This window comes from Protopterus annectens, chromosome 7.part0, assembly GCF_019279795.1.
Source record: "Protopterus annectens isolate FY-2018-M chromosome 7.part0, PAN1.0, whole genome shotgun sequence".
Taxonomy (NCBI): domain Eukaryota; kingdom Metazoa; phylum Chordata; order Ceratodontiformes; family Protopteridae; genus Protopterus; species Protopterus annectens.
In genome coordinates this window covers 597,602,128-597,618,895 of record NC_056739.1, presented here as the reverse complement: position 1 = coordinate 597,618,895, position 16,768 = coordinate 597,602,128, and the positions used below count along the sequence as shown (strand labels likewise).

General features: G+C 42.9%; 1 protein-coding gene across 1 annotated transcript in view; it reads left to right on the top strand.

Moving 5' to 3' along the window:
* Window positions 1-16,768, top strand: part of LMAN1L (lectin, mannose binding 1 like) — a 652,875-nt gene that overhangs the window by 253,973 nt on the left and 382,134 nt on the right. Inside the window, exon 5 of the mRNA XM_044077189.1 lies at window positions 4,509-4,608. Coding sequence (XP_043933124.1) covers window positions 4,509-4,608 — 100 coding nt within the window. The remainder of the gene's footprint in view (window positions 1-4,508; window positions 4,609-16,768) is intronic.

Sequence of the window (16,768 nt, the reverse complement as noted above, 5' to 3'; positions counted from 1 at the left end):
ACAGTAGGTAAACAAGCTCGGGATGTGCAGGACAGGTGTAGGAAGGTCCATAGCTGCCCATTTCTTTAACAGCAACAGCTGTGCATATGCAATGAATTTGTAGTGAAATTTGAAACCTTCCACCCCTGGGAGAGGGGTGAGGGCAACAAAGTATGCTGTACTGCCAATTCTAATTATCAGTTTACATGTCCAATGGACATGTGTACGAAATGGGCAGCTATGTCTGGGGCACAATTTTTTTGTGGGTACAGATTGCCCTTTTTTTTTTTTTCAGGTGAGAGTGGGAAGTGAGGTAGAGGAAGTAGGTATGTCCGGGGAGGTAGGTTGGGAAGGTAAACAGACAAGACAGACAAGATGCATACAGAGGTGGTGTATGACACATGGGGTGGGTGAACACAACTGATGGGGTCGGATGTTTGGAAATCGCAAGCCCATGAGCCCACAGATGGTAACAGTGGAACTGAAATCCCCCCCCATGGGCAGTCACCACTGAACCTTCACAACCCCAAGGGTGGCTGTGCTGGGGGCTGTGTAGGATGGGCAGGCTCACCCATGAGATGCACCACTCTCACCTTGAGCTGGCGTAGGGGATCAGCGACTGAACGCTGGATCTCCCTACGCACCACAACCCGGACGCTTCGAAGAGTGACAGGTGGCCCTTCTCTGCCCACGCTTGCACGGGGGGATGAGCCCCATTCCTGCAGTGCTTCCACCTGAAGGTGGCACAGGACCAACGGTGGAGGGGAGCCCGGGCTGGGCACCGGACCTGCTGGTGCCAGGTGCACTCGCCAGCTGAGGAGGGACAGGTGGGTCCGCTGGGACCGGCCTTCCCATACGTTCTGTGATTAGTTGTGTTTAATTACAACATAAGCAAAAGAGCATTCCAGATTAGTTGTAACAGCATGCAGTAATATTCCCATTAACCCAATACACCAAGGTTACAACAGTTGAATAGCAAGCATAACACATGCATATATTGAACCACAGTGGATATTCCAACAGCATGCAGGGATGTTTGGTAGCAACAGGCCACCATGATTGTGTTGTTTAAACAGGGCACATGCATCAACATGAATGCAAATATTTATAGAACAATAGGACATATGTCCCAACAAATATTTAAGATTACAAATACCCATTGAGGTGTGGAATTGCATGGTTTATGCACATACAGTAGGGTGTAGAAAAAACCTCGGTTAACATCTTATAATTACTTTTTCGTCTACACTACATTCCTAGTGACTGCAAGTGTATATCCCCTACATGTATTATTACACTTGTCACTATACATTAGGTTGTGTAATGGGTTTGGCTAGTTCAATATATGCCTGACCTATATCTGACATACTAACTGTCCAGGATGCAGATGTTACTGCTACATATTTCTTGATTGCATTTTTATTTCTTCATCTACATATCTGGGATGTTTTCACATGATATTTTCACTTCGATTTGTACAGAACCCTGCATTTCTTGACACACACTTACATTTCTGGGGAAAAATAACATGCTACACATGTGCCAGATTTACTTATTCATGCCACCCAGTAACTGACTGTTGTGGACTGTATATATGTTTCACGGCTACTAGCACTTCCATCACCCACTTTATCTGGGACTGCACAACTCTGAGTTGCCAGCACCTTTTCAAACAGTACTGTTTGTATAATGCATGGGTACAACATTTCCAACTCTCCGGGGTTTAGATCTTTATTAATGACATTACACACTTTTCCACAGGCTCACTCCTTTATTTATTTTAACGGTGTATATGGCAGACATGTTCAAGACATATTATACCTTTATTAATGGGTTAGAACACTCTTTTTTCAGGCTCACTCACTTATTTTATATGACAGTGCCTGCAGAGATATTATTCCAGATATATGTTACCTTTCTTAATGGGTTACTACACTCTTTTTCTGCCTCTCTGACGTTTTTATCTGACAGTACATGCAGAGGACTTATTCAGGCAATTTTATGGCTGTATTATTGGACTACAACACTTTCTTTCATGCTCTCTCCCATATTTTATATAACAATACATGCAGAATAATCACTAACCTGCCTGGTGGCACAGCCTTAGCAGCCTATCAGCATAGGCTTGCTGATTCGCAGCACGGTCACCTGCAGCTGTAAAGTAAATGAAGGGATATTGAGACATACCTATCCATTATACATACTCCATTATCAATTCTTACATACTGCATTCCATGGCTACTTACTCAGTTGTGGGGCATCCCGCATCCCACGGGCCTCCTGTATCCATTGGTTCAGGCGGTCCTGCTTTTGCATATTCATGGCACGCTGACGTCATACCGTTCAACTGCAGCCTCCAAGTAAGACTTATTAAGTCTTACACGGAGGATTTGTGAATCCTGGGGAGTTTATTATATCAAAAACTAATATGCTGCTTTAGTTCAAACCCCAAATACCATACTGGCATTAATGAACATTGTGGGAATATATTGAAGACTGATCCTGCCACCTAACAATTTGCACCTAGGGAGGCTGTAACCCTTTCCACATACTAGCCACGCTTCTGATGATGAAGCTGTAAATCACAAAAATTTCTTAATTCTATTGCAGAAGATATTTCATGTTTCATTCAAACTAGACCTATATGTATGTACGTACATACATATATATATATATATATATATTACATTACAGTAGAGTTTATCATTGAGTTCAGTGGTCTACATTAATTGCCTAAGTAATAAAGTTTTTGTGAAGTTTGTTTAGGTTTTTAAGAATGATGTGCTTTATGTTGCTTGTAATCAAGTTCAGAATTTGAAATGAAACATTACATCTTACTAAGTTTAAATGCACAATATCATAACTGAAACAGCTAAACCACAGCACAAAGCACAGTCATTTAGAGTAGGACATAAACCTATTAAATCTTTATTTTTCTAGGTGTGGGGCCCTCACACCCCCAGTTTCTATAAACATTCTGTTTCCTAGGTTGCACAAACATAGAGAAAAGGAAAATGTCTAAAACAAGTCACATCTTTTATCTTGTATCTGAGAAGCACAAGCCTGAGGATATTATTGCAGAACATCTGCAGCAAAGCATTGTTCATTGTAAAACATATTTAACATAATAAACACTTTGATAACTCACATACAACACCCCAAATGTCAAGAAACTGTAGCATGATCAAAAGTACTGCTTCCAGATTTGGGAGGTAATTTTTGTTCATTTTTTTTGTCGTGTCTAATCGTTTTTTTATGTATTTTAGTAGCTTAGTGAGGGCTATGCTAGGATTTTGTTAGCTTTATATGCAAGTTTTGTTTTCATTTCATGTAATTATTTTAGTTAGTCAGAATCCAGACTAGTTGCTGGTTATACCATTTTTCAACTTGCTGGTTGCACTCAGATTTTTTTATTTTGCACTTTATTCTTTTTTATATTAGAAACAAAGGATTTCATTTCTATGGGGTAGATTTAAGAGGGCAATGTTGGAATTGTTGCCATTATGTTTGTGTGTACAGTTATTGCACATTTTACAATAAAATTTAAATAAATATGTTTTGCAGTTTATCCTTTTGGCTCATCTTTTTTTCCTTTTAATCTAATTGATGATTTTGGTCTTAGGGGGTTATTTTTAGATGAACTAGGGTGTTTGTATTTTTTTGGAGGGCATTGTATGTGTTTTGGGTTTGAAGTGTGTGAAGTTACTTAATGTTTTAGTGAAAACCATAAATACTGAATGGGGATTATAGGAATGTTAGTTACTTTAGTGACTCACTATGGGTGTAGATGCTCTTGTAATGATGTGCCTAAAGTAAGATAAACTTTTCATAAGTGCAGGTAAAACAGAAATATTATCTACACAGTGTACCAGATAAATGTTTATGCATTTACTTTTATATTACTTGCTTTGTTGACTCAGTTAGTCTCACTATACTAGTGGCCTCTTTTCAGGGAGACCTAAGTGGCCATCATGTCAACCAGGGGAAATCTGGCCAGGTCAACCAGGGGAAATTCCCCTAGTCTTTTTGATAAGTGCCTTGGATTCTTTTGTATATACCTGAGCTATCAATCACCAACTTAGGCTGTGGGGACCAAGGATTCACATCTCATCTGAAGGACAGCACACTCAGGAAGGCAACATCCCCCTTTATGCTGCAGTGCAATGTGAGTGATGAAAAAGAATCTGGTCACCTTGGATAGAAACAGAACCTACAACCTACTGACATTCTGGCATCAAACATTAGTGTTCTATCTGTTGAGCCATTGACACTAATAATATACGTAAAAAATAAACACAAAGCACTTCAGTGTACCAGAAGAGGAAGTGATACTATTAACTTTCCATTTGACAAAGAGTGTCAGAATTTCAGGGTAGCTTACAACACTGATAATAACCACTCACACGTTTTAGATTCAAAATGTGCGCATTAACATAAGAAGCTTTGCTTTTTTTGTAACAGTTAGTCTTATTTTCTTAAGACGAATTTTCTTATTCTGTAGAAAAATATTACTTACATTTTTTTTTCAGTGATGGTGCCACTCAGTCTCTTGGATCCTGTATAAGAGATTTCCGGAACAGACATTACCCTGTCAGAGCTCGTATTACCTACTATAAAAAGACTCTGAGTGTAAGTACTAAAAGTAAAATATGAAGATGCAACTATCAAGACATGAAGGGTAGGTAAGAAAAGCAAACTACCAGTTGAATACAGGAAATTGTTACAACAGATTGCCATCTGGTGGATATAGGTACAAGCTAAAGTGTTCTGAGTAGGTTTATCTAAGTGTCTACTTCAACAGTATGAGAGCATTTATGTGTGTGTGTGTGTGTGTGTGTGTGTGTGTGAGACCCCCCAGGATTTAAAGAAGTACACAACTCTTATGCTAATTGCCCAATGCAGACTGGTCTAGTAGCACAATGGTGATAAAATACGATTCAGAAAAAGGTATGGTGGTAATGAGAAGACCTCATTATTGGCTCATTACCATGTCTCTGAATTGAACACTAGTGCTGTCAGATCTGACCGCACTAGTGTTCTCCTTAGCAGCCCATGCATTCTGTTAGCAAAGGCAGCTCTCTCCACACATGCATGCACAATCACACACACATGCGGGTGCGAGCATGCAAACACACACACACACACACACACACACACACACACACACACACACACACACACACACACACACACAAACACACATACACACACACAGTGTATTTTTAAAGTTGCAGGGTTGAGAGGGTGCAGAGGGCCTTGCTCCTCAAGGAAAACACTGTTTTTAGTGTGTGTAAAGGTTATTTGTTAATTTAATGTGTTCAATTATTGGCTAGATTTTCAGTGGATTTAATTTTTGGATGTTGAGTTCCAGTGCAATTAGCAACAATGATTTTACATAAAATATATACAGTTATATATTTATGTATATGTGTGTGTACATCTCTATGGGTCTTAGGCACACGATTGAGTGTACAGTATGCTGACACCAGTAGATCGACATCATAATGTTGAATTCACAGATATTGACATGTTCAGCAGACTAAACCAACAGTAAGTATTTTTGCAGGGGTACAAGCCTCTTTGCACCTCATGTTAGAGCTGTATCTCCTATTCCCCCTGCTAATTATATACACTAACTCAGAGATCACACAATTCTAGGGAAAGGGAACACTCCCCTACCCAGGGATTGTCGATATCACACACCTGTCAACCATTTGACTGCGTTGACCAGACAGGCATCGGCGTAGTGTGTCTGACACCCATATCCATACATATATGTGTGTACATGTCTGTAGATATATATATATATATATATATATATATATATATATATATATATATATATATATATATATATATATATATATATATATATATATATATATATATATATATATATATCAGCAAATCTCAAACATTTGTGGTCCATTCTGATCAAAAATCACTGAGACTCAAAACAGTGAAAACTCCTGACCGAATGCACTTTAACATGGTTGCTGCGGGGATGGGGGGTTCAGGATCATTTTCTTCACTCCACTGTGGTTGGTGTTTTGTGTTTTTTGTTCAGTAATTTGTGACTAAACCAAAAGCATTTAATCACAGCTAGTGCAAATATATTTATGTGTGTGTGTGTGTGTGTGTGAGTCTGTGTGTCTGTCTGTGTGTCATCGTGTCTGTGTGTGTGTGTATCTGCGAGTGAGTATGAGTGTGCAGCCAGCTTAGTGTTGTTTTAAGACCTGTTTATTTATGAGATGAATGAAAAAATTAAAGGCATCTCCTTCTTTTGCAGCATAAAATCCTGCACAACAAGGTCTGCTACACTCCCTGGCAAACCTAATGTAACTCTGTGCTATACATTTATATGAAATACTAACAAGTTAAAACTCGTTATATGTAACACACAGAGGATTTGTCAAGTTGGCTGGTGATTAATAAATATATTATATATGATATTCATTAAGAAATACTTGGTCTGTTTTACTCTCAGACAAAGATGTTTTGTCTAGTAAATGTCCATATTCTGCAAGTTTTGCACTCATTCAGATTGCCCGAGAAAAATCAGTTCATACAGTCTTTTTTTGCTGGCATACACTCAGAAACTGGCTTGTGAAAAACAGTGCTTACAGAGACCACAATGCAGTGGTACATAGGCAGAAATGTGCTGCAGTAATCCTTGCACTTGTACTCAGGCAAGGAACTTTCTGCTTATCCAGAGATCAAGCAATAATCACAGAGACTCACTTCTAGACTTCTCTGTCTACAGAGCAAAATGATGGACTTCAATGCCAAACACATTCAGAAAACAATCAGAGCTCAATCTGTTTCTATAGCAACTAAAGAATTGTCTAATTGCAAAAAGGTTTAGCCAGTGTGCCATGTAGATGACATTGCATTACTAGATAATGCCTGTAACATTTCTGCACTACAATATCAGAAACTGATTTCTATTATTTGTATCTGGGAGTATGTCAAATGTAAAAGCAGTAAAGTCAGTTTGCGTAAAATACTTTTGGCAGCAGCAGAGTTTCTGTTTATCTCCACTGTTGTTCCACCCCAGAGTTGGTATTGATAAATTTGAGAGATGTGGGGTAGCCCCTCAGGTGGAGGTGGGGGTGGGGAGGATTTCCCCTCTGCAAAAAACATTCCTTGAGATGCTCATTGAAAGCAGATGTTCATCGTGCATACAGCTGCAGTCATAACAGATGGGTTCTCCTGCCGTCGGGCGGGTCCTCGGTCGGCCGAATTCCAAAGTCTATGTCCGGCGTCGGTTGTTGTCGCTTCTTCCCTGACATCAGTGCGACAGGGGTATAAAGGAACCAGCCAACGCCATTTTCTTCTGTCTTTCTTGCCGCGCGGTGCCCGAAGCAGAAGCAGTTCACAAGTGCCGGTCGGCCAGCTCCTGAAATTACGAAACTTTTGAAACCGAAGTCTTCTTGAAAGCTAAGTACCCCGTTGGGGAAACATTTCTTGCCTCAGACCGATATCAGACAAAGTTAATAATTGTATTTCTTGTGGGAAGCAAATACCGCATAAGGATTTCCATTCCCTCTGTATACCTTGTTTAGGCCCAGACCACGAAGTCTCGGTCTGTCGCTTTTGTGCTACATTTAACAAACGCACCATTGAGCTTCGGGCGGAGTTCGCCCAGCATTATTTTGGAAAAGCATTTAACTATATTATGTTGTCGGATACTCCAACTCCAGTTTTGTCTAAAAAACGCAAGGATAAGGACCGACACACGAGGTCCGCGGCCTCTACTGACACCACGCCAAAGCCGGCTACACGTGGTCCGGTTCTCAGCGAGGCGCCTACGCAGCCCCTGACTACCGATGGCGCTACATTGGTGGTGTCTCCTGTGCCCGAGGGTGCAGGCTCCTCGGCCCACACCAACCCCCACCGGACAAAAGGCCCAGAGTGGAGGAAGAATCCCCCTCCTCTGATCAGGGCTCCATTATTTCAGAGCACTCTGATGATCAGGAACATTCTTACTCTCCTTTTGAAGACGCTGATGCGGAGGAGTCCATTCCTTCTGTATCCCCCCCAGAGGATTACTCATTTGGGGAAACTCTACATACTTTAAGGGAACACTTCCACTGGGAAGGCCAAGATTATTCTGATTCCAAGAAAAGGCTTAGGGAATTTCTCTTACTACCTCAGCACAGGCCTCTGGCTATACCTCCTGTCTTGGACATCCTAGATGATGTTTACTCGGAGGCCTGCCTTAACCCGGACTCTCTGCCTCCAGCCCCAGTTAAGCCTGACAGGTACTACAGGGTTCCTGATTCAGTTGCACTGATTCACAAAAAAAAAAAAAAAAAAAAAAAAAAAAAAATCTCTTGTTTTCCTACCTTACTGAACTAGAGTAGTCCAGTTTCAGAGTTGCTGATCCCTGGGCTTTGTTTTTAGTTCCTGTTACTGATCCATTGCCTTATTAGGAAGGAGGAAAGTTTCTTTGCTTACCAGTGGGAGTGGGAAGCACTGAGCAGCCTTTTTGTCCGAATTGGTGAAGTTTCAGCCAGAAACTAGTAGTCTATTGGTCGTTTTGGGCCAATTCCTAGCTCCTTTCAGCCCCCTGCTACAAAACACGCTAAACACGTGTTTTCCAGCTTGTACCAACTCTGCACAGATCCTCGTGGTGGCCTGCAGAGTGATCCAAGCAGCAGAGAGCTAAAAGAGTGACTTTCTACCAGATATAAGTATTTTTGTGGCTTTCCCACTGTTATTAAGCTAGCGACTGCATTTCGCCTGTTTTACTGCTACTTTAAGTGATTTCTGCATTTTACACTGTTTATTGCACTTTAAGTTACTAATTGTTGCAAATTGTTTCTGTAGGCTACACACTAAAGTGCGCTAGCCGATTTACAGCATTTATAGCATTTACTGTCTGTTTTTCCTTATCTCTGTAATAAAACAAAAAATCTCTTGTTTTCCCACTTTACTGAACTAGAGTAGTCCAGTTTCAGAGTTGCTGATCCCTGGGCTTTGTTTTTAGTTCCTGTTACTGATCCATTGCCTTATTAGGAAGGAGGGAAGTTTCTTTGCTTACCAGTGGGAGTGGGAAGCACTGAGCGCCTTTTGTCCGATTTGGTGAAGTTTCAGCCAGAAACTAGTAGTCCATTGGTCGTTTTGGGCCAATTCCTAGCTCCCTTCAGCCCCTGCTATAAAACACGCTAAACTGTACTGCTGATCTAACCAGCATATCCTATAACTGAAAAGTTCATCTCTACTTGATTCCCAAGTAGTCTATTCTCTATCTGTAAAGCCTAGCACTTACTCCTACAGTACTTGCACCTTGATAAAGCACTCTTATTATAGATAGTACCCCACCAGCCCAAAACCCACTTCGCCACGGAGTCCTTTGAAAGTTCTTTATCTACTACTTCTAGTATGTCGAGGGATCAGTTGCTAGTGTCCTCTCCAGCTCAACTGGTGAACCTGGGAATATTGAGGCAATGTTACAATTGCCTCATGTACACAGACAATCCTCTCCTTCTCCCACAAAACACAAATACATGCGAGAGATGCAACTATAGGCCAAACTGGAGGCTGAGCTCTCTCAACATAGGACTGGCAAGACCAGACAGGAGGAGAAGGCAACCACACACAATACATACCCAGTCACACATGGTACCATCACAACTTCAAATCATACACATACTCACACAAAGACATACTCAGAGGCTCTGACCAAAATTTACCAAAACAGCAGAGGCCACCAAAGCAGACACCCAAACAACTACCACCTCACGACCCAACACATGCAACACATAGACCACACAGTCAGAGTGTCAAACAGTCACAGCCCTTAAGGCCAAACAAAATGCCAGACACACTTGTCATTGGTGATTCCATAGTCAGACACACTGACGTCCCGCTCACCAGACTGAGTAAGGAGAAGGTCACAGTAAGCTGCCTGTCGGGCTAGAATCCGCCACATAACGCAAGCACTCAGGTCTCTCAACAGCAGGTACAAGCACGACTCAGTCATTGTCCACGCTGGTGTCAACGACCTGAGACGCACTCCTTGGACTACATGAAAAGGGACGCCGAGGAGCACTCTGTTTATGTAGCACAGGCAGGTATGACCCTGACCTTGAGCAGTATCCTACCTTCACCTAGAATTATGCCACAATACAGTGATAAGATGATCAGCTTTAATAATTGGCTTAAATTCTGGTGTCATTCAAAGGGGATCCAATGTCTGTCTGCCTGGGATGACATGCTGGACAAGCCACGCTGCTCGCAAGGGACGGCTTGCACCTGTCACCCTGGGCTTCCGGATATTGGCAAAGGCTCTTGCCACCCCATAGTGCCTTTTTAGGCAAGGCTCAAATTCTAAACCTACCACCCTAGAACACCAAAAGGAAAAAACTAAGGGTAATGCTGCTCAATGCCAGAAGTCTCACTCTCAAGATGCACGCACTCGAGGCCCTTCTCAATATGGAGAACATCGATGTCTGTGCTGTGACAGAAACCTGGTTCAAGGCTCCTGAGAGCACCCCAGCACTAACAGGTTTCACCTCATATCATGCTCCGCCCCAAAATCCGGACAACACCAAGAAAGGAGGGGTGTCCATATTCATAAAGGACACCCACACCTCAAGGTTGGTGGCAACGCACGATGCATCGGAGACCATCCAGGTGCAATTAACCATAGGCAAGACTGCTCTGCAATTTGTAGCATGTTACAGGCCACCCTCTCAAACTCAGGAACCTCACATGGCCTTCCTGAAAACATTGGAGGGATAAATGTATCTCCAAACACCATCATACTAGGTGACTTCAACTACCCTAATATAGACTGGGAACACTACTCAAGCCCGAACACTCTAACCCAAAGATTCCTGGAGTTCATAAACTCAAATGCCATGGAACAACTAGTCACCATCCCACAAGAGGTGAAAACATACTTGATCTCATCATCACGAACATGGGATCAAAATGTTCAACACCGAAGTATACCCCTCACTGGTGAGATCAGATCATAAACTAATCTCGCTGGAGGTCCTCATCCCGCCCCACCTGAAACAAAAAGACCACAGTGAAAAACTTCTCAAAAGCCGATTTCACACTTCTAAAAACTAGTGTGGTCTCCTTTAAGGCCCCTGAGCCAGTGGTAAACATTACTCAAACCGCTGAATCACTTACAAATGCCTTCTACCAGCACCTACAGGACTGCATGGATCAGGCAATCCCAAACAAAACTAAGACTCTCTGTACCAAAGGCAAGCGTCCAGTCTGGTGGACCCCAGCCATAAACAAGCTCTACAACAAAAGGAGGAAGCTACTACAAGATAGAGCAAAATCCTTGAAAGGTAAGACACCTTTGATCATTATAAGTAAAAACTAAGAGCTCTCATAAAATCATCCAAGGCAAATTTTGAGAGAAAAATCGCCAAGGACTCTAAAGACAATCATAAGGCCTTCTTTAGCTATGTTAGAAACCTAGGAGGAAACTCCCAGATATGCTCAGAATTAGTTCAAAATGATGTGAAAATTACTGAACCTACACACATTGCTAACATACTGGCTGACAGGTTCAGTGCAAACTTCTCCCCCCCAAAGGAGAGATATCTATTCCAGAGGATTGTAGCCCCCCAAACATCTCCAATGCCCAGGTGAGAACTGCCCTCACTAAGGCAAAAAACACAGCATCCATGGGGCCGGATGGTGTCCCCGGCTGTGTGCTTCATGAACTCAACGAGGAATTAAACCCACAGTTAGGACAGCTGTTTAATCTTAGCCTCACCTCAGGATACGCACCCAAGGAGTGGCGACGGCGACTGTGGTCCCACTTCATAAGGGCGGTGCCTCCACAGACCCTGGAAATTACCGCCCCATTAGCTTGACAAGCCTTATCTGCAAAGCCATGGAGAGGATCATAATGGAACTCATAAATAAAGACATAGGGAACTTGCAGACTTTGGATCCAACCCAGTTTGGCTTTGTCAAAGGCAGATCCTGCCTCTTAAACTTGGTTGACTTTTTCGAGACAGTCACCAAGGCCATTGATGAGGGAAAGGCAGTCCATACAGCCTACCTCGACCTGGCAAAGGCCTTCGACACAATACCCCACTCAGGTATCATCGAAAAACTCATCAGCTTGAATGTAAACCCATACATCACAAGATGGGTTGCAAACTGGCTGCGACAGAACCCACAGGGTCAGAGTTGCTGGAGCCATGTCAGACTCAAAGCCTGTCACAAGTGGTGTCCCACAGGGCTCAGTCCTGGGTCCACTCTTGTTCGGCATCTACTTTTCTGAAGTACAAGCAAACACAGGAGGGTTATGGCTGACAAAGTTTGCAGATGACTGCAAACTGGGCCATAGTCGAAAACACATCTGACACAGATATCCTCCAGAAGGGCCTCACAGAAACGGATAACTGGTGCCAGAGCCATGGCCTGAAGTTAAACGCCAAAAATGCATAGTCATACCCTTCGGGAAAAACAAGGTTACCCCTAGCTACCATATAGGTGACAATCCACTGAGCACAGAAAAAGTCATCAGGGATCTGGGGACCCAAGTTGACAGTAGTCTTCGCTTGACACTCATGTTGCTAAAGTAGTTAGGAAAACCTTCTATATCGCCCACCTGATCATGAAGGGATTCACATCTAGATCAAGGGAGGTCATCGTCCCCTGTACTCATCACTCATTAGACCTATGATTGAGTACAATGCCCCGCTCGGAATGTATCTGACCAGACACCTGATGCAGCTTGAAAGGCCCCAAAAGTTCCTCACCAAAAGGATAAAGGGTCTCAAAATATGTCTTATGCTGCCCGACTGAAAGAACTCCAGCTTTATTCAGTCTCATACCGCTTGCTCAGAGGTGACCTGTGCCTGACATATAAGGCCATGTCAAACCCAGATTTGATGAATATGCTTCACCTCAAAAAATCTAGATCCCTCAGAACCACAAGGGCGGGAGACTTAAACCTTGACACGGTTATAAATAGAACGTGCTGGAGGGACAGATTCATCACCCAGAGACTCCCTATGCTGTGGAACAAAATCCCGGTACATGTGAGGCAGAGCACCTCGCTGGCCTTGTTCAAGAGGAATCTTGACCAATGGATGGGAGATCGCAGATATACCCCAGGGATTACTTCAGTGTCACTGCTTGACAGAGGCACAGAAAAATGATAGGCATAGTTTTTTTTCAAACTAAAGGGGTGGCGAAAGCCACATAACTATGGGCTAGGCTTATAAATGCCCTTGGGCAGATAGCCTAGTATGAACCTATGAACCTATGAACCTATGAACCACTTTCTTTACAAAAGCCATGCTGCTGACCCAGAAACCATCTCACAGGGCCCAAAGGGAATTAAGGCCTCCACTGCTAAAAATCCATTACCTTCCGAGAGAGATTCCAGATCCTTAGAAAGGTGGGGAAAAAAGGTATATACCTCGGCTACCTTAACCATGAGGGCCTTAAACTGTCAGTTCCATATGCTAAAATACCAATAGTTTTTGTTATCACAATTGAAAAGTAAAATGTCACAACCTGAACAACCAGACTTGAAGGAGTTGCAGGATTTGATGCATAGTGCAGAACAAGTGGGTAAGCATACCTTACAATGTGGTTTTGATGCTCTAGAGGCCTCATGCAGAGCTGCTGTTACAGGATCAGTCATACGTAGACATGCCTGGCTCAAGGAACAAACCTTGCCTGATCATGTCAAAGCTAAATTACTAGATGCCTCTCTTCAAAAGGATGTATTATTTGGTGCTAATGCTGAGGAGGTATTAAAGAAAATTGAACAAAAGGCTAAATCAATGCAAACTGTGAAAGATTTTCTACAGGTACAACCACCACATTTCAGTAGAAATTGGCCTTCAAAAAATTGGTCCTTTCCAGCCACAGACAGACCCCAAAGAGGCAGATACAGGCGCCTGAGGGGAAGAGGACAATCCCAAGGATCCTTTAGAGGCAGACAATGGCAAGCTCCTACACAAAGAGGTGGTGAGGATAACTCGCAATCATTCAGAAAGCAAGCCCAATGACTTTCCCCTTTGCATGCCAAGCAAGACTCAAATGGCAGCCCCCTTAGGAGGAAAGCTGGCATTATTTTCAAAGAATTGGCATATTGTCACAAAAGACAAATGGATCCTGGACATTATAAACAGAGGCTACAGATTCCATTTTCACACCCTTCCAAAAATGAGAGGCATGCCAAACCTGCCACACAATCAAAGGGCAGAGGCACAAAGGCAAATTACAGAGCTCATAGACATGAAAGCTATTCAAGAGGTACCTACACTAACAAGGTCAAGGTTTTTATTCCAGGCTATTCCTGGTACCAAGGAAGGGAAAAGATTGGAGACCTATTTTGGACCTGTCCATCCTAAACACATTTCTACTCGTACCAAAATTCAAGATGCTCACTCTACAGCAACTTCTTCCCATGCTGGGTAAGGAGTCTTGGCTGGTAACATTGGACCTTAAGGAGGCATACCTGCATGTCCCAATCAGACAAAATTGCAGAAGATACCTCAGATTTCTTGCAGGTTCAATCCATTATCAATTCTCTGTATTGCCCTTTGGCTTATCTACTGTGCCCAGAGTATTCACGAAATGCCTGGCATCAGTAATTGCCTACTGCAGACTTCAAGGGATACAAATATACCCTTATTTGGACTACTGCCTGATCCAAGCGGACAGCAAGCACATACTTCTGAAACATCTGGCTTATGTAATAATGTTGTTGAGCTCTCTGGGATACACAGTCAACAAAAAGAAATCAAGACTAATACCCTCTCGGAAGATCATTTTCCTGGGTGCCAACTTGGATACAAACACCCAGATGGCGTACCTCACGCCTGAGAAGCAGGGGCAACTAACTCAATACTTCACAGCACTAGCAAATTGCACCAGGCTTACTGCAAGGAAAATCCTGCAGGCTCTGGGATTCATGGCATCTTGCATCTTACTAATCCCATGTGCAAAGCTGCATATGAGGAAACTTCAGTGGTACCATATGGTCTCAACACAGCCACAGTTTGGAAACAATAATACCACTAATTCCATGTCTGCAAAAGGAATTTCTGTGGTGGGCTCAAGCATGCCAAACAAACACAGGCCTTCCATTCAGCAAGCCTCAAGCAAATCAAGTCATCACAACAGACACCTCAGACTACGCCTGGGGGGCGCACATGACAGATCGGTGCATTCAGGGCAAATGGTCCCAAAAAGAAAAGCACCTTCACATCAATCAAAAGGAAATGCTAGCAGTAATAAATGCTATTATAGCTTTCAAGGACCTTCTGCAGCCAGGCCAACTATTGATAAGAACAGACAACACCACAGTTATGTGGTACATAAACAAACAGGGAGGAACACATTCATACCCCCTATGCAGACTGGCCATGTCACTTTGGAACATGGCCATGGACTTACAAATCGAACTACAAGCACAGTACTTGCCAGGCAAGGAAAACATGGTGGCAGACAACCTAAGCAGAAATATGACAGATCCACACGAATGGAAGTTGCATCCAAAAGTTTTTATAGAAATAATCCAAGCATGGGGAAGGCCAGACATAGATCTATTTGCCTCCCACAAAAATCACCAATTGACAAAATTCTGCTCAAGGATTTTCCACCCAAAGGCCTGGAGAGTGGACACTCTTTCTTTTTGTTGGACATCAATGACAGTTTATGCCTTCCCACCTCTTCCTCTGCTGCCCAAAGTTCTATTGAAAACCAGAGCAGACAGACCAAAGATGATCCTCATTGCTCCAGACTGGCCAAGACAACACTGGTACCCACTCCTGAGGAGCCTGACGCATTCCCCACCACGGACCCTGCCTCTAATGCCTCTTCTCCTGACTCAGCACAGCTTCAAAACTCTTCACAGCCAGCTAAAAACACTCAATCTAGCCTCATGGAAGATTCCTTAGCATCACAACAGACCCTACTCTCCAAGGAGATGCAGTATGTAATTTTGGAGGCCAGAAGGCCGTCAACTAGAAAAGCTTACTCCGCAAAATGGAAACGGTTTTGCACCTGGAATGAGAAAAGGGGCCAGGATCCTGAGAAACTGAATTTACCTCAAATATTACAGTACCTAGCTGAGCTGCTAAGCAGTGGACTTTCATTCTCCTCCATCAAAATCCATGCCTCAGCCATTTCGGCAGAATACAACACTGATCCACCCTTATTCTCACACCCTCTCTTAAGGCAGTTCCTCAGAGGGGCTAAGTATCTAAGACCACCAAGAAAACAACCAATATCTACTTGGGATCTCAATTTCATTCTGGAAAAACCGACCTTGCCTCCCTTTGAACCAGCTGCCTCATCAGATTTGCAATATTTGTCCTGGAAAACAGCTTTCCTTCTGGCAATTACCTCAGCTCGTAGAGTTTCAGAACTACAAGCACTCATGGCTGTGCAGCCTTTCATCATCTTCCATCAGGACAGAGTTTCCTTACGAACCAACCCGTCCTTTATGCCTAAAGTGGTATCCAGGGTAGCTTTGAATCAGGCCATACATTTACCTACCTTCTATCCTAATCCTCAAAACAAAGGGGAGAGACTACTACACTCCTTGGATATCCAGAGACAACTTCATTATTATCTGGACAGAACAAAGCCTTTCAGAAAATCGGAACAGCTCTTTGTGTCCTATGCTGTAGGAGCTCAAGGCAAGCCAATTTCGAAACAGACAATCTCAAAATGGATAGCCCACTGCATACGCTTTTGCTATTCCTTTCATGGCAAAACTGTACCTACAGGCATCAGATCTCACTCCACAAGGGCCACAGCCACCTCTGCAGCCTTTCTC